This window comes from Cnephaeus nilssonii (genome assembly GCF_951640355.1).
Source record: "Cnephaeus nilssonii genome assembly, chromosome: 13".
NCBI lineage: Eukaryota > Metazoa > Chordata > Mammalia > Chiroptera > Vespertilionidae > Cnephaeus > Cnephaeus nilssonii.
In genome coordinates this window covers 42163400-42189400 of record NC_137084.1, presented here as the reverse complement: position 1 = coordinate 42189400, position 26001 = coordinate 42163400, and the positions used below count along the sequence as shown (strand labels likewise).

The following is a 26001-nucleotide window of genomic DNA, read 5'->3' as shown; positions in this document are numbered from 1 at the left end:
AATAGTTTATCTTGTTGGAGAGGAAACTGGGTCGCGCGTGGGGGGGGGGAGGGAGAGGGGAGGATGGACTAGGGCTGACACTCAGGGGGTCTAGGGCAGACCAGCTGAGAATAAGCGCACACACGCGGGGACACAAGATGGCAGCTAGAAGAAGGCCGCTAAGTTACCTAATTTGTTGCTGTACAGTGTTCTCTTATAATCCTTTTTATTCCTGCATAACCAGTAGTAAATTCCCCCGTTTCTCATTTTAGAAATTTGAGTCTTTGTTTTTTTTAGTTTGTCTTGCAAAAGTTTTGCCAATTTTGTTGATATTTGCAAACGAATTTAGTTTCATTTATTTTTTACAATTGTTTTCCTAATCTCTGTTCTAATCTTTTATTATTTCCTACCTCCTACTAGCTTTGGGTTTAGTTTGTTCTTTTTCTGGTTCCTGAAATTGTAGTTAGGTTGTTGATTTGAACTCATTCTTGTTTTTTTAATGTAAGCATTCATAGTTCTAAATTTCTCCCTTAATACCATTTTCACACATTTTGTTTTGTTCATCTTTTTTTCTAATTCCCCTTGTGGTTTTGTCTTTGTTCCATTGGTTGAATATGTTGTTTAATTTCTACAAATGTGTGAATGTTCCAGTTTTACTTCTGTTGTTGATTTTGAACTTTATCCTGTTGTGGTCAGGATGTTTTGTATAATTACCTCTTAAAAATCTGTTGATACTTCACTTGTGGCCTAACCTGGAAAATGTCCTATGTGCACCTGAAAAGAATGTATGGTAGTGCTGGGTAAAGTATTCTGTATAGGGCTATTACAGTTGTTTTTTGTGTTACGTCATCCATTTCCTTACTTCTGTCTGGTTCTATCCATTAACGAGTGGAGTATTATAGTCTCCAACTATTATTGTAGAGCTGTTTCTCACTTAAATTCTGTCTTTTGCTTCATATATTTTGCTAGTCTGTCATTAGGTGTGTGTGTGTAATTGTTATTCTTGCCTTACCATTTTGCATTCCCACAACCAAACCAAACAGTACTCATCAGCTTCATCTGATCCCTCTCAAAACAGCCCTGTGAAGCAGCAACATCAGGGAACATTATCGACTTTATACAATGAAAACTAGAATTAGGAAGGTGAAGTGTGACCCAAAGTTTAAAAACAAATACCCACCCTCCCCCTCTCCCCCCAAAGCAGAAGCACAAGGAGACTTTGAATGTTAAGTATGACACTGGCCAATTTGAGACCCCTCCCCTATCCTCCACTGGGAATCCAGGCACATAAATATACTATGCACAGCAGTAAGGACTAATCAATAATCTCACCCCCTCACCCTTAAACTTGCCCTTATAAATCTAGTTTTTGATCTAGCCTGTATTCGTTTAGGACCAAACTGTTCTCTCTTTAACCAATGGCCAGTCTCCCTTTAGCTTGCAAATCAAATAAGACAACCATAAAGCTCCTTGAAGCAAGAAGGCTCAAAAACACAAAGGGAAAGCCAATACCATGAATGCTATAAACATTTCATTTTATTTTTTTAAGAAAGTAGCTTCAGAAAAAGAGGAAAATAATCTAGATCATTTATTTATATATATATATTTTTAATAAAAACCTTTACATAATCTTCATGCATAAAGATCCAGGAGTAGCCATGTTGTCTGTCCCAAGCTGTTACCTGGGGCTCCCCTAGCTGGCAGGAGTGTAGTGAAGGCCCCCTGCCTGCCCCTGAAGCCTGCCTCAGTGATGGTTTTACCTTCTGGGGCTGTAGATGGAGGGTGAGAAATGCTTTTGGTTAGAATGGGAGGGACAGGAAGGGCTCCCAACCTGCCAGGTTTTATATAAACTCCCAGGCAAATCCAGACAGGAGGCCTAGCAAGATGACTGAAAACCAGGGACCAACTGAGTCCTGGGAGCTTTCCAGAGACCTTGGATCTGTGACCAACGGCTCCTGCACACAGTAGCAGGGAAGGCTTGATGTTCACAAAACACTCAAGGCAGGAACAAACAAGCCTTGAAGATCTACCCCTCCACGGCAGGCACTCACAGGAGACCTTGTTCTGCTTCCTACCTCAGTCCAATTCTCTCTCGACTCTATAACATAATGTTAACTCATCAACCTACTTAAAAGAGAGATTCTCTTTCCTTCTGTGGATAGTTCATCTGTTAAGGAAGGATACATTTGTCCCACTCCTAAAGAGTCCTAGTGGGAAGGGCTGGGTTAGGAGTGGGTAGCAGGTTGGCATGGAGGGTCACAAGACCCAGAATGGCCGAGGGTGGAAAAGAATTCCCTGGTTCTTTGAGGGGATTCTGCCAAAGTACCTTATTGACCGTTTTTAGAAAAAGCAAAAAATGAATGATCTTGAGGATGGTAAAAAGAGACTTGGCTTCTTTTTTTGGGTTCCAAAAGCCCTTATTCCATGTTCTGCATTAAGGAAGCCCTGAACAACGGGAGGACACTGCTTGGTGTGGCAGGATGGGAGGATGGATTCTGCAGCCAACTCAGAGAATGACAAACAGTGCTGATCAACTCAATGCAGGGGACTTCTGTGTGGTGAGTGTGAATGAGCATGTGAGTGTGGGAGGAGCCTGGGGCTCACTGGCTCCCAACAGTCAGTTCTTGAAGAGTCAGTTCTCGAAGGTAGGACTGTGTGAGGCTGCGCAGTTCCTCCAGGGCATAGTCCTCAGGCATGGGGAGCCGGCCAATGTGGGGAGCCAACAGGCGCAAAGGGACCCGCTGAAGATCTGGCGTTGAATCAGAGGTTGCATCAGGGGCATGCTGAAGGCTCAGCACCACCCTCAAAAGGTTGGCTAGACGTTTGGCCATGTCTGGAGAGAAAAAGTGGAGTGAGCACAAAGGATGGAAGGTGGGGAAGGGGGCACAAGGTGTATGTGTGTGTAATAATCATAAAGACAGGAGGCAAGCAAACAGAAAGCAGGGAGAGGCTAGAGGCTTACCTGACTGAGCCAGGCGATCCTTGGCATTGTAACACTGGATCTGCTCTATCCGGTTGCACAGTGAGGTCACTTTGGTTTGTAACTGCTCCAGCTCATAACCTGAGCACTCCACCTATAAAAAAGCAGAGAAATCAATTAGGAGCTCCCATCACTACAATCTTATCCATAGACTGACTGCAAAACTCTGAAACAACAGTAAGGTGAGGGAGGGGAAACCCAAGAAGCTGGCTGGCAGTGCCATGTCACCACCATCCTGCCTACTTGCAGAGAACAAGGCATGGTGTTAGCAGGAACACACAGCAGGAAAGTAATACAGTGTAGAGTCTTGGATTGGACTCCAGAACTTGATTCTTTCTCCCCCTCCCGCTGTCCCCGTTATTTTTTATTATCTTAGGGAGTGGGGAGGGAGGGTGAGAGAAGGAGGCAGGGAGAGGGAATAAGAAAAAGAGAGACAGACAGACATTGATCAGTTGCTTCTTGTATGTGCACTGACTGGGGATAGAACCTGCAATCTAGGTATGTGCCTGACCAGGAATCAATCCCGAAACCTTCTGGTGTACTGGACAACACTCCAACCAGCTAAGCCACACTGGCCAGTGCCAGAACTTGATACCTAAGCTTTATACGCTATTGTCTTTGACCTTAAAAGAATGATTTTTCCAAAAGGAGCTCATGGCAACCTAAAGAGATCATAACTATAATATGGTGAGGTTTGCTAGCAGACAAGTGCACCAAATATTTTGGTAGGAGAGAGAGAGAGAGAAAGAGAGAGAGAGAGAGAGAGAGAGAGAGAGAGAGAGAGAGAGAGAGAGAGAGAGAGAGAGAGATAACTCTTCCTAGGGGAAAAAGAGAAGTACTGCTTACAATAATCTAGATTTTAAAGGATGAATATGAGTATGGAGTTAAAGAGTGGAAGAAAACAAGATTTGCTAGAAACATCATGAGTAATTTAGTGTGCGTAGAGCAGGTTGGTAAGGCTGGAATGTGGATTAGAAGTGATAGAAGTTAAGGCAAGAGTGAAAAAAGGTAAAAGCCTCTACAGGGGCTTGAATACTATGTTTAGTAGTTTGGTCTCTATACTGTAAACAATGGAGATCTATCTTTATGATTACTGAGATTGATCCAAGACATTTTAATGAAGACTGAATAACTGTAATGCTTGCCATTTTAAAACGTAACAAATGATGTGTGAATTATCCTCATCAAATCTCTGACTTTCTGTAGCTCTCATCCCAAGCTTATTCAAAGTAGGGCTGGACAAGAGTAGGAGACTGACTACAGAGAAACTGCAGAAAGTCTATTGTACACACTTACTTGGTAATAAACACAAAAAAGTTTTTTAAATTTTGATACAGCTGTCAAGTCAAAACAGCTTCATCAGTAGCCTCATCAAAATGCCCTTCTGCATCGACAGTGCTGGTGGCAATGAATTTTCAAGTCGCTGCTCAGACCTATGAGGTCTCTTTAAGGGCCAGGGAAAAGGAAAACTAGGCAGTAGTTAAGGAACTCAGATACCTGCTGTATTTGGTGGACCATTTCAAGGACCCGAAGATAGTCCAGGTAAACAAGGCCAGATGTTTCCCAGTCCTGGATTAGGCCACTGCGCTCTGGAGGTGCCAGGTCTTCCAAGAACCCCTTCAGGTAGTCATAGTTCTCATTAATGATGGCATCTGAAAAACAAAATATTGAGCACTATGTCTGCACAAGTACATGGTTCCCAAAAATGTTCTTCCCAGATGAAGAACAAGGCAGAAAGCCAAGATAGGGAGGAAGAGGAAACAATGTTGGGTCAGACTTGAGAATTTCAAGTAGTTATTTGAAATTCTCTCTCTAAAAAAAAAAAAAAAAAAAAAAAAAAAAAAAAATGAAGAATTTCTGGCTTCAGTTTTCCAAACAGATATTTCTGGTGTTGCGAATAAAATTCCCTATATAAACAAAGCTTAACATAATTAGCACATGTCAAGAATATTCCTGGAAAATGATAATATAACAGTATTGCTGTCTACCCAGCCCTGCCCCTCTAGCCCCTCATTTTGGCCAAGCCTCGTCTATATGGAGAGCTTTCACAGGTGTGGTCTGATTCACGTCTGCTATGTCCCATACTATGAGTATCTCTGGCCTGACTCGCCATGGAGTTCAGAGGGTGGAATAATTTGGGGTTATTCCAGGAGCCACAGACCCTAGAGGGAAGCCCTCACCAGAAGCTAAGTGCCGGATGACGAGTTTGTGGCAGTGGTTCCAGTGGCCAGCTTTAAATAAATAGAGGGCCTCCAAGTGCCTGTCGGATTCCATGTGTGCTCGCACTGCTTTGGCCTCATGAATCCACTCAGCAGGCACACAAAGCTTCTGGGTCAGGAAAGTCTCCTTAGCCCAAGATTCAGGGGTCTCCAATAGTTGACAGTGCCGGGTAAGTAGCTCTCGAACAGCTCTCTCACGCAGGCTGTAGGAAGAGATAAGTTGGAATGAATCTCATCCTCACTGATGGAGAAGGCTGCCTCAGACAGCTCAAACTGGGACAGTCTCTCAAACTTCAGGTCTTGATCCTTAGTGGATCACCTCAAACTTCACTAAAAATAAAAACAACCAAACCCAAAGGCCAATATGTCAGCATTTACTTAAAAAAATTTTTTTTAAATTAATCCTCACCCAAGGATATTTTTCCATTGATTTTTAGAAACAGTGGAAGGGAGGGGGAGAGACAAAATAGAGAAACATCAATGTGAAAGAGACACATCCATTGGTTGCCCTTTACACCCTGACCAGGGCTGGGGGATCAAGCCTACAACCAAGGTACAAGCTCTTGATAGAATTGAACCCAGGACCCTTCAGTTGCAGACCGACACTCTACCCATTGAGCTAAACTAGAGCAGCATTTATTTTTTAAATAAAATAGAATAGAAAGTATCTATGCACATTGTATTTTCATGTTTAAAAAAGTCTGAAACTAATACTCTAGGAGCAACCTTTTGCTACTGCCCAGAAAGGCTTTCCATAGCTAGGATTGCTCCTTTACTTCCTTTCTAGTAATAGATCAGGACTGGGATAGGGAATTCTACACTCCACAGAGCAGTCCTCTGTAGTTCATTTCCAACCTTCTCCCTTTGGTCTCCCACATGGTCTATTTAAACTCACAGGGAAAGTCTGGGGTCATTTTGCTTCCTGGGAAAGGAAGAGGAAAGCAAAACTCCTTAAAGGAAAGGCTGCACTAGATGCTTTATACTTTTACTCCTTTAATCTCCTGGTCACCTTTGAATGGGGATTAATACTATAATTTGATAGATTAAACCTGAGGCTTGGAGAGTACCCTAGGTCAAGGTGAGTACATGGTGGATCCAGAATTCAGTCAACTCTGACAACAACAAAACTAACTTCTTTCCATACCACACAACATTACAGATAGCGCAGCATAGTGATTAAAAGCAGACTCTGGTTGTTTTGAGTTGGAAGCCTCTCTCTGCCATTTACTAGATATGTGACTCTGAGCAATGGTTATTTAATCTCACTGTGCCTTCGATTGCTCATCTGTAAAATAAATTAGAGTGTCTATCTCATAGGTTCATTATGAAAATTAAATAAGTCAATATTTGTAAAGTACAACAGAGTATAAACATATTAAAAGGAATATAAAACAAAATACTATATAAATACTTCTTTTTGTTATTATTGTACTGCCATGCTGCCACCATTAACAAAACCCCTCCAAAAGTCACAGCACGAAGAAAAGGGAACCAAAGCATTACACATCTAAGCAAGGTTATACTGGTAAATGCAGTACTTTCAAACTTGAAAACTTAAGGGGTGGGAATGGTTGGATGTCAAAGAAAGGCCAGAGAGGGAGAAAGCCAGTAGAAAAAAGCAGGGGCCCTCCCTACTACGCCACTGCATCAGACCCACTGAAGCAGCTCCGTGCACACTATTTCTGCATATAGTAGTCCCCTACCCCTTATCTGAGGGAGACACATTCAAGACCCCAGTGGATGGCAGCTATGATGGATAGTACTTAACCCTATATATTAAAACATAGGTATGTTTTTCTTATACCTATGATAAAGTTTAACTTAAAAATTAGGCACAGTAAGAGATTAATAATAACTAGTTATAAAATTGAACAAATATAACAATAATCTATATATATAAAAGCCCAGTGACCAGAATGGCAGAAAGACCGGTGGCTATGGCAGCCAACCAGCCTGATCTGAGCCCTGATCGCCCCCTGCCCCCAATACCCTGATTGGGGGTGGGGCCAACCAATTTTTTGCAGCCCCCTCCCCCCCCCGCCGGCCCAATGGGCTCCCGTGGGGGCAGGCCAGCCGGCCAGACCCCACCCATGCACGAATTCATGCACTGGACCTCTAGTACTATAATAAAAGTTATGTGAATGTGATATCACTCTTTCTCAAAATATCTTACTGGACTATACTCACCTTTTTACTTAAAGGAAGCACTTTATGGCTTCTCTGTGGCATACCCAAATTGTCACCATTAATACTCGTGCTTTGGGACCATTAGTAAGTAAAATACGGGTTACTTGAACACACCCACTGCAATACTGAGACAGTTGATCTGATAATCAAGATAGCTACTAAGTGACTAACAGGTGGGTAGCATATACAGCATGAATATGCTGGACAGTGCAAGATTTCATCATGCTAATCAGAATGGTGTACAATTTAAAACTTATGAATTGTTTATTTCTGGGATTTTCCATTTAGTATTTTTGTACTCCAGTTGACTGCAGTTAACTGAAACCTTAGAAAATAAAACTGCAGATAAAGGAAGTACGACTGTAATTCTAAACACGCCACTCAAGTGCATCTCTGCCGAATGTAATGGTGTTTCCCCATCCAGGCATATCCTTTCTTTCCACTTACTCATTTTATATTCCAATTTTCTCAAGTTCTCTGAACCTTTCTAGAGATTCTCCGCAGTTCCCAGAGATCTCTTGTTCCTTCTCAGACTACTGAGAGGTCTTATAATAAATAATAAAATTTGAGCTCAACCAAAGACAGTTTCATTTCTAGCCTGTTCACATGAATATAGACACTCTGGGCTGTGGGTTGAATGGTTTATCACAAGGCTGGACCCGAAATACATTCTAAACACTTACTTGCTGAATTCAACACTGAGACTAACTCCTTTGGCACTGCCCTGCAGTGTAACATGCACCCAATGGGTTTGATGGCTTATCACTCACCTTGAGTTGTCTATGTGCAAGAGGACAAAGATGGCCCATTCCCAGAGCCCCTCACTTTCCAGTTGGCCAGCATAACTGGTCTGCAGCACACCCTCACACTGCTCTGAGAGATGGGTGTAGTTAAGAGCCCGCAGCATCTCCCACAAATGCCAGCTTAGGCGATAGTCCAATGGATCTGCTGTTATGCTTCGAGGCTCCAGCAGCTGGTTGAGATCATAATGTCTGAAAAGGAAATGTGCTAAGAGTTACCATGTCCAGCCAGCAGACCATCTGCACTGAATGTCAACTGGTTTTGACTCAGAAGACAACAAAGGCAGGCACCTGAGAGCAGAAGCATTTATGCCTCATAGTCTCCTTCTGACACTGTTGCATCTAGGTTCAGCCAGATTATAGAGCCTACCAAAAAAAAAAAAAAAAAAAAGACACACCTTCTCTTCTGTGGTTATGTGATCTAACAGGTTTGCTGGTATTTGTTTGGCCTATATAATTCTACCATCTTCATACAGGGAGTCCCCACAGCTCTGACCCTTCCATTGGTTCATTCTAGTATCAATCACTTTTCTTAACCATTTAAAAAAACATATACCTTAGTACCTTTCAAACTGTTCTATCTGAAGCTCTTGAAGTGCTAATTCCCCTGTTTGTTTAAATAGCTAACTAGTCTTCATGACTAGTAAGCTGTAGTCTGTATGTTGACTTGGATATGGCTTATAATTTTTACCTTTGATTTTGTCTGCAGTGGGTATTATTCTTTATATAGAAACCCAGATGCCCTGGGTTTTAAAAGTGTCCCTACATTGACATTTATTTTTCTTCCGCTGGGGAACCAGTTTATGTGTTAAGTTCCTAGCTTGGAATTCCCAGATCATAGGAACTGTATAAACTAAGATAGCACACCTGCAAGTTTTAAGGATCTGGAGCTTAGATTACCAAGCAGTAACTTTTCCCTGTTACCTAAGACCCCAGACATTTTATAACTTCCTAACACCTCCCTAAATAATAAGTAGAGTTCTTCTTAACCAGTGCTATCAAAATGAAGTTTGTGTGAAGATGAAAATGTTCTATAACCTGTCTTGATCAATATGATAGTCAATAGCCACATGTAGCTATTAAACACTTAAATAAGGCTAGTGTGAATAAGTAAATTTTAAAAATTTAACTCACAATTCACATATACTGGACAGTGCAACTTTAGATTATTTTTAAGGGACAGGATGTGAATTTTACGTAAGGGTTTTTGTCATAGCAAGTCTACCTTTCATGATTATAAGGTTTACTATCTCATTCTGACTTTGGTCTCTTTATTTCTGACACCTTCAGATATCCCTCCTCTTATAAAAAACTGACATAGGATAAACTGCACATATTTAAACTGTACAATTTTCCTAAGTTTTAACATATCTATACACATGTGAAACTACCTCCAAGGTCAAGACAACAAATATACACATCACCTCCAAAATTTTCCTTTTGCTCTTCTGTAATCCTTCTCTTCTATGCCTCCCTATAACTACCATTCTCAGGCAACCACTGTTCTCCTTTTGGTCATTATAGATCAATTTGTATTTTCCAGAATTTAACATAAACTGAAATAAATAGTAGGTACACTTTATAGGGTATTCTTTTTTTTTCTCTCTTCTTTTTCAAAACTAAATAAAATTGTCTTCTGATTCATTCACTATGTTGTGTGTATCAAAAGTTCATTCCTTTTTACTTTTGAACAGTATTCCATTGTAGAGATGCACCAAATTTGTTTATTCATGCAACTGTTGATGAAAATTTTGGTTGTTTCTAGTTTTGGACCATTATAAAGCTGCTATCATCAGCACTGTGGCATATGCTTTCATTCTCCTTGGGTAAATACCTAGGAGTTGAATGGCTGGACCATATGTCTGTAGGTGTATGCTTAGCTTTTTAAGCTGCCAAACTGTTTTCCAAAGTGCCAATATTATTTTCCATTTTTCACCAGCAGTGTATGGAAATTCCAATTGCTCCACATCCATGACAATTGGTACAGTAGGTTTCTTTAATCCTTAGCCATTCTTAGGTAAGTAGCGGTATCCCATGATGGCTTTAATTTGCATGTCCCTGTTGTCTATTGATGTTTAACGTCTTCTCATGGCTTGACATCCAGATCTTTGGTGAAACATCTGCTTAAATATTTTGCCCAATTTTTAAACTGGGTTGTGTGTTTTCTTATTGAGTTCTGAGAGCTCTTTATTATGTTCTGGATACAAGTTCTTTACCAGATATATGAATTGCAAATATGTTCTCCCAATCTGTCTTTTCATTCCTTAACAGGCTTCCAATGAGCAATTAAAAAAAAAAAAAAAATATATATATATATATTTTATTATTGATTTTTTTTTTACAGAGAGGAAGGGAGAGGGATAGAGAGCTAGAAACATAGATGAGAAACATCAATCAGCTGCCTCCTGCATACCCTCTACTGGGGATGTGCCTGCAACCAAGGTACATGCCTTGACTGGAATCGAACCTGGCACCCTTCAGTCCGCAGGCTGACTCTCTATCCACTGAGCCAAACTGGTTAGGGCACAATGAGCAATTGTTTTAAGTTTAACATTAAGTTTATGATCCATTTTGAACTAAATGAGTAATAGAGGTAACCAATGAAACCAAAAATTGAGGTAGACTAATCAAGAAAAATGAGAGAAGACACAAATTATTAATATCAGGAGAGAAAAAGACATAGTTACAGATCCTATAGACATTTAGAAATGATAATAAAGTCCTAGCTGGTTTGGCTCAGTTGACAGAGTGTCGGCCTGTGGACCGAAGGGTCCCAGATTCGATTCCTGTCAAGGGCACATACCTGGGTTGCAGGCTCCTCCCCAGCCCAGGCCCACCCCCCCCCCCCCCCCCCGCCCCAGGACACATGCAGGAGGCAACCAGTCGATGTGTTTCTCTCACATCGGTATTTCTTTCTGTCTTTCCCTCTCTCTTCCATTCTCTCTCTCTCTCTTAAAAAAAAAAAAAAAAAATTAATGGGAAAATATCCTCGGGTGAGGATTAAAAAAAAAAAAGAAAAAGGATTAACAAAGAAATGTTATCGTTTTATGCCAATAAATTTGGTGACTTTGAATTAGACAAATTCATTAGAAGAAACAAATGATCAAAACTAACTCAAGAATATATAGAAAACCTCAACAGCTCTATATCTGCTTTTTAATTGTTACTCGAGGATATGCTTTTATTTCTTACTTATTTTTTAAAAAATATATTTTATTGATTTTTACAGAGAAGAAGGGAGAGGAATAGAGAGTTAGGTACATGCCCTTGACTGGAATTGAATCTGGGACCCTTCAGTCCGCAGGCCGATGCTCTATCCACTGAGCCAAACCGGTTAGGGCGGAGATGCTTTTAATGATTTGAGATAGAGAGAATCAAAGATAAGTTGCCTCCTACAAGTGCCCCAACAAGGGATCAAACCCCCAACCTTGGTATGTGCCCTGACCAGGAATCAAACCTGCAACCTTTCAGTGCAGGAGACAATGCTCCAAATGAGACACCTGGCCAGGGCAGCCCTGTATCTGTTTTTAAAACTGATTTTATAGTTGTGATGATAGTTATGTTAAAATGTTCAAACCACATACTTTAGTATATGCAAAGTGTATCTCATTAAAGTTGATTAAAATAAGTTTTAGATTTCTAAGTCTAGTTCCAAGGCTCTTTATACTCAACTACTATAAGTTACATTTTGGTGGTTTATACAGACTAATAGCGATTTGGTCATGTATGAAAGGGAAAGGACTCCCAAGAGCTCACGTGTAACTTTGATTTACCTGTCACTGTAGAGTTTTAGAAGGTGAAAGCAGACATCTTGAAGTGGTCTCCGTGAGTCTTGTTCCTCCTCGTCCACGTAGCCAGAGCCCTCCAGGTATGAAGGAAGTGGAGAGCAGGCATACCTGTCACTCTCAGAGGTATTCTGAAGGTAAGAATTTGATAAAACAATACCTCAGCTGCTAGTGTGTTTCAAAGAAGCCATCATGTCTCAATAACGCAAGACACGCATATTAAGAATGGTATGACACCCTCTAAAGGAATGTGTCAAAGATTTGAAACTTAATTTAGATTGGTGACATACTCCACTTGTCTTCAAGGGCCTGCCAAAGATTTTAGATAGCTCTCACTAATCCCACCACTTTTCTTGCCACAATTATTATTACATTTAGTTTCTTTATTGTTCTCTTTTACCTGACAAATAAAATCAAAGATAATAAAAATGGAGAGAAAAAACCCCACAAACAACTGAAAAAATGATGGCATTAAACACAGTAATAATATTTTAACCTCCAAACTCACTAAGAAGGAATATGAAATGTGAACATTTAGAAGAAAATCTTAGACCTAATTTGGGGCTATAGCAAGTTTGAGGTCAGGCAGTGTATCTCAGGGAATTCCCAAAGACAGCACTAAGAATGAAGAAAAACCCTCCCATTTGATGGGGGGAAAAAAAAGTCAGTTGTGGAAACACATCTTATTAAATGAAACAAGAAGCAGACACTGTCCAGAGGCAGAAAAAAAGGAAGAAGTTTCCCATGAAATTTCTGAGGTTCTTTCCAACTTTACGGTATTTCCAAAAAAAGCAGAGAAAAAGTATTATGAAATGTGACTTGAAGGTTTTTTCTCTGGCAAAAACAGCACTACCTGATTGTTGCTTGGCTCTACTAGACACACATACCTGAAATGCTTCTTCATACATGCTGAGTGCCCTGGAAATGGAGGCTGTTGGTGGAAGCAAATACCAAAGATGGACAGCCAGGGAACGTTTCCAATCCAACTGGGAACACACATTAATTTGCTTCTGCTCTGAGAGTTGCCACACCTGCAGGTGACAAAATCACATTCACAGCTACAAATTACATTTACCTTGTTACTGCCCAGGTCTGCAAGTTATTCACTTATTCATATACATTTTAAATAATCTAAATAACAGTGTTAATAATCCAGAAATAAAATACAGTCCCTAGGTGGCAGGTGATGGGGTGAATTTAGATAACTACTGGTCTGAGAGGGGATAAGAACCACTGAGGTCTTTGTATTGCGCACAGTTGCCAACTTCTAAAACTTAAAGATGTGAATAAATTCTGACCAAATTTTTCATTTTTGGAAATTGACTTTAAGATGGCAATCAGGCCCTAACCGGTATGGCTCAGTGGGTAGAGCGTCGGCCTGCAGACTGAAGGGTCCCAGATTTGACTCTGATCAAGGGCATGTACCTTGGTACCTTGGTTGTGGGATCTATCCCCAGTAAGGGGCATGCAGGAGGCAGCTGATTAATCATTCTCTCTTATCGATGTTTCTAACTCTATCTCTCCCTCTTCCTCTCTGTAAAATCAATTTTAAAAAATTTTAAAAAGATGGCAATCAGCCCAGCCCACATGGCTTAGTAGCTGAGCATCACCCTATGAATCAGGACGTTACGGTTCAATTCCTAGTCAGGGCACATGCCCGGGTTTTGGGCTTGATCCTCCGTGTGGGGCATGCAGGAGGCAGTCGATCAGTGATTCTCTCTCATCATTGATGTTTCTATCTCTCTCTCCCCTTCCCTTCCTCTCTGAAACCAATAAAAACATATTTTTTAAAAAAAGATGGCAATCATACAGGTAGACAGCAACAGAGACTTGGCTAACAATAATTATGGTATAGCACCCATAAAATGGAATAGAAGTGGCCATTAAAAGGAATCAGACTACTGGGCCGGTAAGACTCAGTGGTTGAGCATCAACTCATGAACCAGGAGATCACAGTTCGATTCCTGGTGAGGGCACCTGCTTGGGTTGCAGGCTCCATCGGGCGTACAGGAGGCAGCTGATCAATGATTCTCTCTCATCACTGATGCTTCTATCCCTCTTCCTTCCTCTCTCTGAAATCAATAAAAACATATTTTTTTAAAAAATGAGGCTGCCCAACATGAAAAGTATACATACACAGAAAGTAAAAAAAGTTGCATAACTGTTATGTATAATTGACGTTATATGAATATACAGTCATGTTAATATGCATACATGTATTTTAATATAAACTTAAATATGTCTAGAAAGACAGACAACAAATTAGTTATGTTGTTATCACTATGATATGGGATATGGTGAATATTAACATTTTTATTTCTATATAACTTGTTATTTGTCTTTTTTTAAACAATGTACACGTTGTACCTTTATAATTTTCCATTAAAAATTTCCACTAAAAATAAGTTGCTTAGGTTACACATAATGTACAATTTACAAAGATGGCTCTCTAACTAAGCAATCTTGAATTTGAGAAAATATGAGTTTATGAGAAAAGAGGAAAATACCGGTTTTCCAGCCAACAGGGCAAAGATGCGCAATCTCTCATCCTGGATGAAGCAGTCAGCCTGGAGCTGATGCCAGTCCATCAGCTGCATGGTAAGCAGCTCCCGGACAGACTGGCTACCCACCAACTGGGATAAAAGAAGGGCAAGACGATGATCTCCTGTAAGAAAAACAGAAGTGCTCGGTGATACTGAGGATTTAGACTTGTGATATTACTTGGGGGCATTACCTTATCTCTTCCTGCCTTCAGGATAGAGAACTGAACACCTGTGACTGCTTTCCCTGTAGTGCCAAAATATTGATCAAGAACTCACCACTTTCTGCTTGGGTAGAAAATCTTCAAAGTAGCTTAGCCTAAATTACACATGGATTATACAGTATACAGAGTTCACTGAAAGATCTACTATCACATTACTTCTGTGACCCTAGACAAGGCACTTCATCTATAAAATGGGGGAAAATAGCATCTGATTCAAAGGTTTGTAGCGAAAACCGAGATGGCAAAATTGATAATAAGCCCAACTAGAATGTGCTATATAATGACAGTGAGAAATAGCAAACTCAAACCTAAAGGAAAAATGTGTGTGTATGATATAAAGAGAATGGTTGAGTCCTTTAATCTCACAGGTCTAATAATCTCTTTTAAATAAATTTTTTAAGTACAAAGGGCTGGGACAACAGTGAGTCTAATTAGCCATAATATGAGGGGTAGAATTCCAGTTTATGATGAGCTGAGAAAAATTCTGTCTCCTAGTACAAACCTCCTAAAAAAGTCAAGGCCTTTTGTTTATGTATATGGGTCAGTACTTAAGTGACTATTAAGTACTGCTCTCACAGAAACGAAGGCTCTCACAACGGTTTCCTTCATAAACTAAAGAGGCCTGGAGGAAAGAAATCATGCAACAGGACACATCTGGAAATGTGCTGCTAGGTCAAGCTGCCTCTCTGATGTATGTAGGTAACAAAAGAATGACTGGACTATGATTCATTAAATGCTGAGCCCACCTGACCATGCGCTGCTAGTATTCTAGATGAATAATAATAAAGGGAAAAAGTAAAAGACTATTTCTGTGTATCTACAGAACCCCAAAGAGAGGATTCAATAGCCAACAAATGTAAATATCCCGGGACACACTAAAGATGGTCAAATTCAGAGAAGAAACTGGCATGTTTTAATACAATCATTTAGATCATTTCTCTTTGTTCTGATCATACAACCAACCAATCAGCTTCTGACAATTCTTGACTTTTCACACAGACTTTCCCATTGATGAGAACATATACTTGAGCAAATGGCAGGATTCTACGGTACTTCCTTAAGTTGATTTAGTGTATGGTGTGAAGAAAGAATCTTTTTTACATGTGAATATCCAACTACCAAGCATTATTTGTTGAAAAGACTATCCTTTAACATTTAAATTGTGTTGGCACTTTTGTCAAAATTTACTAACCATAAGTGAAAGAATTTTATACTTGAATTCTCATTTCTGTTCCCTTGACCTGTACGTTCATCCTTATGCCAGCACATTGTCTTTATAGAATTTTTTCAGAAAGTGTTGATACTGTTGAGGTTTTTTTTACAATTCCAAGTAAGGATGAGGACCTGCTGGAGATTTTGATACTGTGTGGAACGTACAGGATGGGGCAAAAGTATGTTTATAGCTGTGAGTACGAGAAACAGAGTTTATGCTTGGATTATTCTTTATTAATTATTATTTTGCATATGAACAACTATAAACCTACTTTTGCCCTACCTGATAGAGATTAACTTGGGGAGAACAGACATCTTAACAATTCTGAGGTTTCCAATCCATCAGTGGTTCTCAACTTGGACAGTTTTGCCCTCCAGAGAACATTTGGCAGTATCTGAAGATATTTTTGGTTGTCACAACTAGAAGAGAGAGAACTCTTGAGTAGATGGACAGGAATGCTGCTAAATATCCTACAATGCCAGGGCAGCCTCCACAACAAAGAATTGCCCGCTAAAAATGCCAATAGTGCTGAGGTTGAGATATATTCCATGAACATGGACTGTCTCTTCATTTATTTAGATTTTTTTATTTCTCCAACAATGTTATATAGTTCTCAGTGTATAAGTCTTACACTTTTGTTACATTTATTCCTTAAGTATTTTAGTCTTTCAGATGCTATTATGTATGGATTTTTCAAAATTTCACTTTTAGATTTTTGTTACTAAAATACAGAAATACAACTAAATCTTATATATTGACCCTGAATCCTGAGACCTTGTTGAACAAGTTTGTCAGTCCCAATACCTTTTCTGTGAATTTCATACGACTGTTTACATACAGAATCATGCTGGCTGTGAATAAAGACATTTCTACCTCTTCCTTTATTACTATTGGTTGTTGTTAATCCTCACCAAGGAAATTTTTTCCATTTATTTTTAGAGAGAGTGGAGGGAGGGGAGGGGAGAGAGGGAGAGGGAGAATGGTTGCCTCCTGCACGCTTCCCAACTGGTACCAGGCATTGATCCTGCAACCCAGGTACTGCCCTTGATCGGAAATCAAGATCAAGACCCTTTGGTGCGTGGGTCAATACTTCAACCACTGAGCAAAAGCAGCCAGGGTTCTACCACTTCCTTTTTATTTTAAAATATATTTTATTGACTTTTTACAGAGAGGAAGGGAGAGGGATAGAGAGTTAGAAACATCGATGAGAGATAAACATTGATCAGCTGCCTCCTGCACACCCCCTACTGGATATGTGCCCGCAACCAAGGTACATGCCCTTGACTGGAATCGAACCTGGGACCCTGAGTCCGCAGGCATTGGGACTCTATCCACTGAGAGTGGATAGCTGCTCTATCCACTGAGCCAAACCGGCTAGGGCTATACTGCTTCCTTTTTAATCTGTATTAACTTTTGCTTCTTTTTCTTGTTTGAATACACTGGCTACAACAACCATTACTGTACAGAAATGGTGTTCCTAATCTTAGGGTATAATCACTTAGTCTTTCAAACATTAAGTATAATGTAGGTTTTTTGTAGGTTTGCTTTGATTAATAATGTCATCATAGGATGAGTTGAAAAAATGCTCCCTCCTGTATTTTCCAGAAGAGTTGTAGAAGACTGGTATTAATTCATCTTTATAAATATAAAAGTTCACCTGTGAAGACATCTGGATGTAGGCTTTTCTGAGTGAAGATTTTAAACTACAAACCCAATTTCTTTACTTGTTATGGATTTATTTAGATTTTCTACTTTTGGTTGAGGCAGTTTTGATTAATTTATACTTTGTTAGAAACTTGTCATTTTTATCTAAGTAGTTGAATTTGTTGCCATAGATTTTCTCATAATATTCCCTTTTCTGTAGAGTTAGTAATGATATTCATTCTTTCACTTATGTCTTTGGCAATTTGTGTCTTTCCTTTTCTCATCGTCAGTGTAAAAATTTTTAACTTTTGCCCAGCCGGTGTAGTTCAGTGGTTGAGCATTGACCTATGAACGAGGAGGTCATGGTTCAATTCCTGGTAGGGCACATGCCCGGGTTGTGGGCTCAATCCTTAATGTGGGGCATGCAGGAGGCAGCCAATCAATGATTCTCTCCCATCATTGATGTTTCTATCTCTCTCTCTCCCTCTCCTTTCCTCTCTCTGAAAGCAATAAAAATGAATAAATAAATAAAGAGTAACTTTTGCCCTGGCTGGTGTAAGCGTCATCCCACACACCAGAGGTCTTTGGTTCCATTCATGGCCAGGGCACATGCCTGGAGTTTTAGGCTCAGTCCCCAGTAAGGGGTGTGCAGGAGGCAGCTGATCAGTGTTTCTCTTTCTAAAATCAATAGAAACATTTTAAAAACTGTAATTTTCTTGATCATTTAACAAAATGAACTTTTAGTTTTATGGACTTCTCTGTTTTTATATTTTCATTTTCACTAATTTCTGTCTGATCTTTATTATTTCTTCCCTTCTTCTACCTTTAGGTTTAACTTTTGCTAGTTTCTTAAGGTAAAAGTTTAGGTTATTGATTCTTGTTGGGTAATTAACAGGTAACACTGGTTGACAGTGTTTAAGTACTCTATACATCTGATTTTCTGTTTAGTTGTTCTACCACAGATTGAAAGCAGAGGGAGTAAAGCAAAAATGTAATCTTAGGGTAAGGAGAAAAAAAAGGGGGGGGAAACAGTTTGTGAATAAATTGAAGGATCGGACTTCTGACACTCCTTAAGATTCTCTTCCATTACACTAAGTGTGCTGGTGAACATAACTTTATCTCTTTAATGATTCATAATCTTTATAGCATTATAGAAATTCTTGCTTATCTGCATTTTCTAGTTTTATTACAAGTGTGTACATAGCATGTAAAATTCAAATACTTTTAATTAAGTAAATTTAATGTTTAGAAGACACAGTCCCTATTCTGGAGGAACCAGCAATCTTTCTGCGAAGTCTATACTTAATACTCATGATAGAAGACAAAAGCAAACCCATAATTAAGGGGTAGCGACAGCGAGTGGGAAGTAGGCAGAGGTATAGAGAAGGACCATATGCTCACCTGATTGCTGAGCCAGAGAGCAAGCCTCACTAATCCTCTTGCCCGTGAGGTAGCTAAAAACAGCCTCCACAGGGTTGTCTTTCCGGGTTAAGGAGACCTCCTCCTCAATTTGAGGTGCGGCAGTCTGGGATAGCCAGCGAGAGAAAGCTCTTCTTCGCTCCAGAATATGAATGTATTCACTGGGTTCATCCAGCTGGCTGTCAAGCTCCTTCAGGTGGCCCCATAGAGCTTCACATAATGTCCATGTTAGGCTCCACTGCTTCACAACTAAGGAAGAGACAGGAAATCAATGCTATGACATAAAGCCTTACAGTAACTACAGAGGGGCATCACTCCAATTGTGGTGTAAAAATACATAAATTAGTAACTACCCCAACCATTCAAGCTGATTTCCCTGAATGTCTCTACCTCACTCAGCTATGTCTTATAAGTTCGAGAGGTGTGTGGTGTAACTGCTTGCTCACTCTATGTTTCTGTGGTACTTACACAACAAATGTAACTCGATGTTCCTTTAAACAGTTTCCTCTAGCCTAATTATGGCTAAAATAATCTCAAATGCTAAGGGGAAAAAAGTCATTTGATTTGATCAAATTCTGTTTACAAAATGCTTTAAAAACTATAAAGTGCTCTAAAAACTTATGAGGGCTTATTCTCTCCTGGTAAAGGCACAGTTTAACATTTAGTGAATTTAAATGACGGTATTCAAAGCACTTAAGAGTAAGTCAGCTCTAATATACAGGTGTGAGTATGCAAAACAGTTTATTCTTGCATTATTATTTATTGTAATATTTTACATATGAACTGTAAACCTACTTTTGCTCCACTCAGTATACAATGTGACTATATACTGATAGTAGTTACTATCTTCATTTTGCAGATGAGGAAGTGAGCTAGAGTGCTAAGTGACTTGCTCAATGTTACGGGCAATATGTAGCAGAGCCAGGATTCAAACCGAAGTATGAGTCTAACACTATACTCTTAACCACTATGTATATTGCCCCTCAAGAAGGAAAACAGAAAGGAAACACTGTTTACAAGTATGTGCTAGAAAGATGACTCACATGTTTGAAAAGAAGAATATGGAAGCAAACACAAAGAACAGAATTCCTAAATGTGTGGTATGGAACATTCTAAAATAATCTCCGTTTTTCAATAAAGGTGATGTTATGAAATACTGTGAAACATGTAATTATCATTTTTCTGTTATTTGAAATAATAAGTTACCAAACTGAAAAAAGACCTTTATCAAAGTATTGGTTCTGAAAAACATAGTCACAATAGTTATAGAGAGACGTCAGGAAGGGAGCTAAAGACACAAAAATTGTTGGGAAGACCAAGCGGGACTTGAGGAATGGGTAAAATTTAGAAAGGTAAGAAGGAACAAATCTCTCTCTTCCTATGTTCTCTGCATGGGGGAAGGAATGCAATTTCATAAATCCAGATTTGACTGGCTACAGTTCCTTTGAACAAAAACCTGTATGTTAATGGCCATAAGAATAATTGTAAACAATGGTATAATTTCTCTTTGCTTGGGATTTTGCTCATCCAACGCAACTGTAGACAAGTGCTCAGGCATCCACCTACTTATTACACTGGTAAATTGAAATTTATCCTCCTATGTACACATATTACATCCCTGTTCCTAGGACATCAAATAGAAGCCTAGTCCAGTGGTCGGCAAACTGCAGCTCGCGAGCCACATGCGGGTCTTTGGCCCCTTGAGTTTTTAACAAAGGCCAGCTTAGGAGTACCCTAATTAAGTTATAACAATGTACCTACCTATATAGTTTGTTTAAAAAATTTGGCTCTCAAAAGAAATTTTAATTGTTGTACTGTTGATATTTGGCTCTGTTGACTAATGAGTTTGCCGACCACTGGCCTAGTCCATACTTACTTTGTGCTTCCAATAAATCTCCCGATGCTTCCTTAACCCAATCTGCATAGTCATGAATGACAGCAACTCCTGGATTGGGAACAATGAGAGGACACAGCTCATCCACATGGACAGTGCTATGTTTTAATTTGAGCTCCAGAGGTATCTGGTATAATTGCAGGTCTTCATCCAGCTTCTTTTTTCTGAAACTTAGTTTTTCCAAATGAACTTTGAATGGGGACTCATTTAGGCTACAAGGGCAAATGATAAAAAAGATAGAAAATAAAGATAAGACAAATGCTAGAATTTTCCTACAACCAAAATGGCTTCTTTTTATGATTACAAATAGAATGCAAAATATGATTTCATAGGAAATCAGTTAGACTTGGAATCCACTTCAGCATATATCCAGACACTATAAAATCCAAGGGCCAAAATCAGTGTGATACCCATTTCTCAAATTATACTTCGTAAGGTATCAAAAGACTCCAAATTAAGATAAGCATATAGTCAATCTGGAATTGACTCAATTTTTAAGATTGATATTAACAACCACCAAAATATCAAAACACCATGCATAACTCAAGTTTAGGATCAACATTCCTGAGTTTCAAAAGATGTTGTTTATTTCTTCAAAGTCAACTTTAAAATCCTATATAATAAAAGCGTAGTATGCAAATTGTCCCTTTGACCGGAAGTTGTCTGGGAGTTCGACCAGGGGGTGGGGCTGGCCGGGGGAAGGGAGGGAGTACCCGGCAGGCAGCTGGCAGCCACTAGGGACCCTACCAGTGCACAAATCTTGTGCACTGGGCCTCTAGTCTATGAATAATAGGTGATTATAGCCACTTAATCTGTAAAGATAGAGCAATTTGTTATAATTATAAAAAGTAAATAGGGAACTATTATATATTTTACACAAGACAACTGTATATATACTAATAACTACCAGGAAACTATACTTGTAATCTATATGGTAAAATATAGAATATAGAGAACTATAAGCACACATATGTAAATATTAATGGTGGGTATTGTGTAGAAATATATAACATATGTAGTTATCAATTGTCACCTTATTTCCAAATACTTATGTATGGATTACCCACAATTCATGTTCTTTTTATCAGGTCTAAGATACAGGATGTGTTTAGCTGAGAATATACTTTATATATGAAGAAATGGTAAATACCTACGTGAGAAAATAAATACAATGACTAATGTAATAAAAGGATGAAGCCCAAGGAATGCTGCAGCATTAGCTTTGGGTCTGTTATGTTTCTAACAAAAGTTTAACCACTAGATATTACCTTTACCTTGATGGTACAAATGGAGTTATCTTACTAATCATTTCAGTTTTTAATTACATAAATATCTTCTGCTATCTAAAATTGTGCTAAGAATATATCTAGAAAAATTTCCTTATGATAAAAAGTTTTTTCTCACCTACCATGTTGCCTTTCTCAAAAAGCATAAGGAAATGTGACTCACGATTTAACAGTTACTGGGTTAGGCAGGAATCCATATTCCACAGAATCAGCAGTCTGATGATTTTCCAGTTCATGAGAGCCACTCAGCTGTTCTCCACTATTAGCAAGAGTCCAGTTGGGTCCCCAACCAACCCGAAATGAGCGTCCCATAAATAAGGCCATGTCCATCAAAAGTTTCCCCCTGCCATAGGTAACAGACTTTTCAAGAGCGACCAGGCCTGGTTGTCTGCGAGTTCCCACTGTTTTCAACTGGACCTCAGGGACAGGGCTGGGTACTGTAAACACAGAGGTCAGGGGTGGAGGGACAGACCAAGCAGATGTGGATGGGATATTCATCAACGATGATGTTCTGGGAGTGCGACATTCTTGCACAGAGGCACTTGGTGAAAAAAGAACTCCACTTGTAAATTTTGATTGTAGTAACCCACCAACTAAAATAAGGGGAGGGGAGTAAAAGCTATTAGAAAATAGAGACTATTGCTTCTTGAACAACAATAATCAGTGAGTTTGAAATTATAGTTTTACCAAACTTACTAAATCAGATATAGAAAACCAGAAGCAGGTTAAATCAGATACTGGAGAACTTACTCTTCCAACCAGAAAATCAAGGCAAGAATTCTCATGATATCAACAATAGCAACATTAATAAATACAACTACTACCATTTTAAAAGATTATCTAGCACTTATCTGTAGCAGACTCTGCATAAGCATTTGTATACATTGTTTCATTTCATCTTTCAGTAACTTCATTGAATGAGAAATATTATTATCTTCATTTTATAAGTAAAAAAACTGGACTCAAATCCAAATCCACAAAGCTACTAACCTGGCAGTACTGAAAGATGACACCAATGCTCATGCCCTTTATCAGAATGCCAAATATAACGGTTTCTTAGTCAATATGAAAAGCTTAGTTAATAAGATCAGAGTTCTACCACTGTGATGCTCAACTGAGGCATCTTGTAATTGTTATTGCACATGTGCCTTTCAGAAGACAGCTCTTGTTACTGTTGCCTGCTTTCCGATTTTTATATGGTTCCTGTCTAAAGCAAGGAGTCAGTTATTAAAATATGAGATTTTCATGTAGTGCCCATCATGGAACAGATTTGTGAATGTTTAACTGATGCTTTACTAGTTAAAGTATTAAAGAAGGAAGTTTAATGTATTAAGGCACTCAAAGAATTGAAAAATAAACGTTTAATTTTTAAAATAACAAACAAATCTCTTCCCAGTAGTTCCTCTGCTTTTCAATATTTCAACATTACACCTGCTTATGTCCTTTGTTGACAACAGGACTCTATCTCTAATCTCACACACATGGATGCAAGCCCACTAGAAAAGGGAAAGTTTTAAAATATGTAATGATTTCCTTGGGAGTCTGGGAAGGTTTGGAGAACAGAATCTGACAAGTTTTGTGCATTATGAGAAGCAATATTTGCCCCTAAAAGGCAATAAGGACAGTGTCAGAATTGCAAAGTAAGTATAGTACAGGACAACTTGCTATTTCCTCAAAGGCCTCATAGAAATTAGAAAATTTAAGATTATCTGATTCACACTCATAAGCAAATGAAAACATAAATCTAAACAAAACACAAATGCTTTTTTCTCCATATAACTTTTTTTGTTGGCACCAATAAAGCAAATCATGGTTTTTTAAAAAACTGGCCCCACCTAACAGGTATGTATGAGTACATTTCCTCTTGACATCCTGGTCATAGCCATTAGGGGGTATTTGCTAGAGAAGTTGATTCAATTTAGAAGATATGTGAAAAACAAGACTTTATGGTGTTCTTATAAAATAGCATCTTTTACAGTACCTAATGAACGGGATTTTGATGTTTGGGATGCTGAAATGGGGAGTCTGGGAGAACAGATTTCTTGAGAAGTATCTGCTTTAGAAGGAAGGCGGCTGAAGCGTTGATCCAGGACCATATCTGTATCTTCCTCATCAGCAAGTAATGATGCTTTCATGATCTAAAAAGGCAATATCTATAGAATGAATGTGCTCCACCAAATCCAAAGGCCATAAAAGAAAAACGCAGTTGACAACAACCAAAAAATCGCTCTGTCTCAATGTTGTGCCAGAGCAGAAATATTTGTATAACTGACTCAATTATACTTGTATGTACCTGAAGGGTAGAAGTTATTAATACTCCTCTTCCTTTGTATTTACAGTCTTAATAGGGCCTGCCTGGCATGTAGAAATCACTCTCTCGTTTGTTAAATGAATGATGTCAAAGTCAAACATAAGCCAAAGGCTAAACTCATAACAGGCCAAAAGGCGTGGGCAGGGGGAAGTTGAGACAGAGCTTAAAGAAATCTGCATCTACTAGTTTTGTTTTGTTTTTAACTTCTAGCTTTTGTGGAGCACTTTCAAGAGCCTCAAAACCACTCTATGAAGTGAACAAAGCAATATTTTATAGAGAAAAACCATTGCTCATAGTTATTAAGTGACTTGCCTAAAGTTATATACTAATATTTCTAAAACTGGGTTTAGAGTCCAGGCCTTCTGATCTCAACCCAGCCTTTCCTCCCTGAATGGGAAAATAAGGCTCAAACATGGGCCATGTTTTTTCTTATTCCAGTGACCACTCAATGCTCTTAAATGAAGGAAGACACCTGATGTTATGTAAGGGAAATAAATATTAGTTTGGCTTCCTGTTGTGGTAGGGATGGGTTAGGAGTTCACCTGTAAGACATGTGGATTAATTCCCAGTGAAGATGCAATGTGTGTTGAGGCGGACACAGGCTCCTGATCCTCAGGCACGCTCTCTTCTAACATGGAATCCAAAACTGGCTCCTGGGTGATATCTACCATGTCACTGTCCAGTTCCACAACCCTCCCTAACTGCTCCACCTCTGGGCTCTGGCTCTGTAGACAGCAGAAAGATCAGGGAAGCAGCATTAAATTACACCAAATAGACATAGAGCTTCAAGACATATGTATAGTTTATTCAGAATATGGTAGGTAGTTTATTCAGAATATGGTATCGCAATATTAAATTCTGACCATTCTACACAGAGGTAGCATTTTTGCAAAAGATTTAACAATTATTCAAAAATCCCCCCTAAAAGTACTTGGGATCCAAATGACGGTTCATAGAATGACCTTTTTATAATACCATTTTCCAGTGTACACAGGGTCACCCTGCCCTCACTGCCTTATAGCCGGAAACCATTGGGAAAGAGAATAAAAGGCACAAAATATCAAAGTCTCCAGTAACTGCATTGTTTTAAAGAAAACATTTAAAAATAAATTTCTAGTTAATACAATGTGGGACCTGAATTTATCTTTTGGGTGATTGAAACCTAATGTCAGCTGGACTCTACCTGTGCAGTACCGTGTAAGATACAAGGACTGTCTACTCTAACTTCCCAAAAGAGAAAACAAAGTAATATTATTAGGAACAATTGGAATCTGGGAATAATTCCTTTATGTTTAAAAGTGTCTAGAGTAGCTCTAGCCAATTTGGCTCAGTAATTAGAGCATCAGCCCATGGACTAAGCGGTCCCAGGTTCAAATCCAGTCAAGGGAACATAGCTCAGCTACAGGCTCCATTCCTAGCCCTAGCCAGGGCGAGTGTGGGAGGCAACCAAGGATGTCTCTCTCTCCCCTTCCCTTCCATTCCCTCTAAAAGTCAAAGGAAAATGTATCCAATGATGAGGA

At 39.1% G+C, this 26001-nt stretch overlaps 1 protein-coding gene across 7 annotated transcripts in view; it reads right to left on the bottom strand.

The window, feature by feature from the left end:
• Positions 1-1527: 1527 nt before the first annotated feature.
• NUP98 (nucleoporin 98 and 96 precursor) overlaps positions 1528-26001 on the bottom strand; it is a gene marked incomplete at its 3' end in the record, with an annotated part of 97137 nt that continues 72663 nt past the window's right edge. For 6 of the 7 annotated variants that reach the window (XM_079787249.1, XM_079787252.1, XM_079787250.1 and 3 more), the window contains 13 exons: positions 25024-25206; positions 24152-24308; positions 22334-22763; positions 20867-21096; positions 18973-19239; positions 14458-14615; positions 12838-12981; positions 11939-12081; positions 8136-8357; positions 5140-5381; positions 4457-4611; positions 2942-3053; positions 1528-2812 (listed from right to left, as the gene is read on the bottom strand). In XM_079787249.1, the coding sequence (XP_079643375.1) occupies positions 2580-2812; positions 2942-3053; positions 4457-4611; positions 5140-5381; positions 8136-8357; positions 11939-12081; positions 12838-12981; positions 14458-14615; positions 18973-19239; positions 20867-21096; positions 22334-22763; positions 24152-24308; positions 25024-25206 (2676 nt within the window). Of the gene's footprint in view, positions 2813-2941; positions 3054-4456; positions 4612-5139; positions 5382-8135; positions 8358-11938; positions 12082-12837; positions 12982-14457; positions 14616-18972; positions 19240-20866; positions 21097-22329; positions 22764-24151; positions 24309-25023; positions 25207-26001 lie in introns of those variants that run through there. The other variant, XM_079787255.1, reaches the window with a different exon arrangement.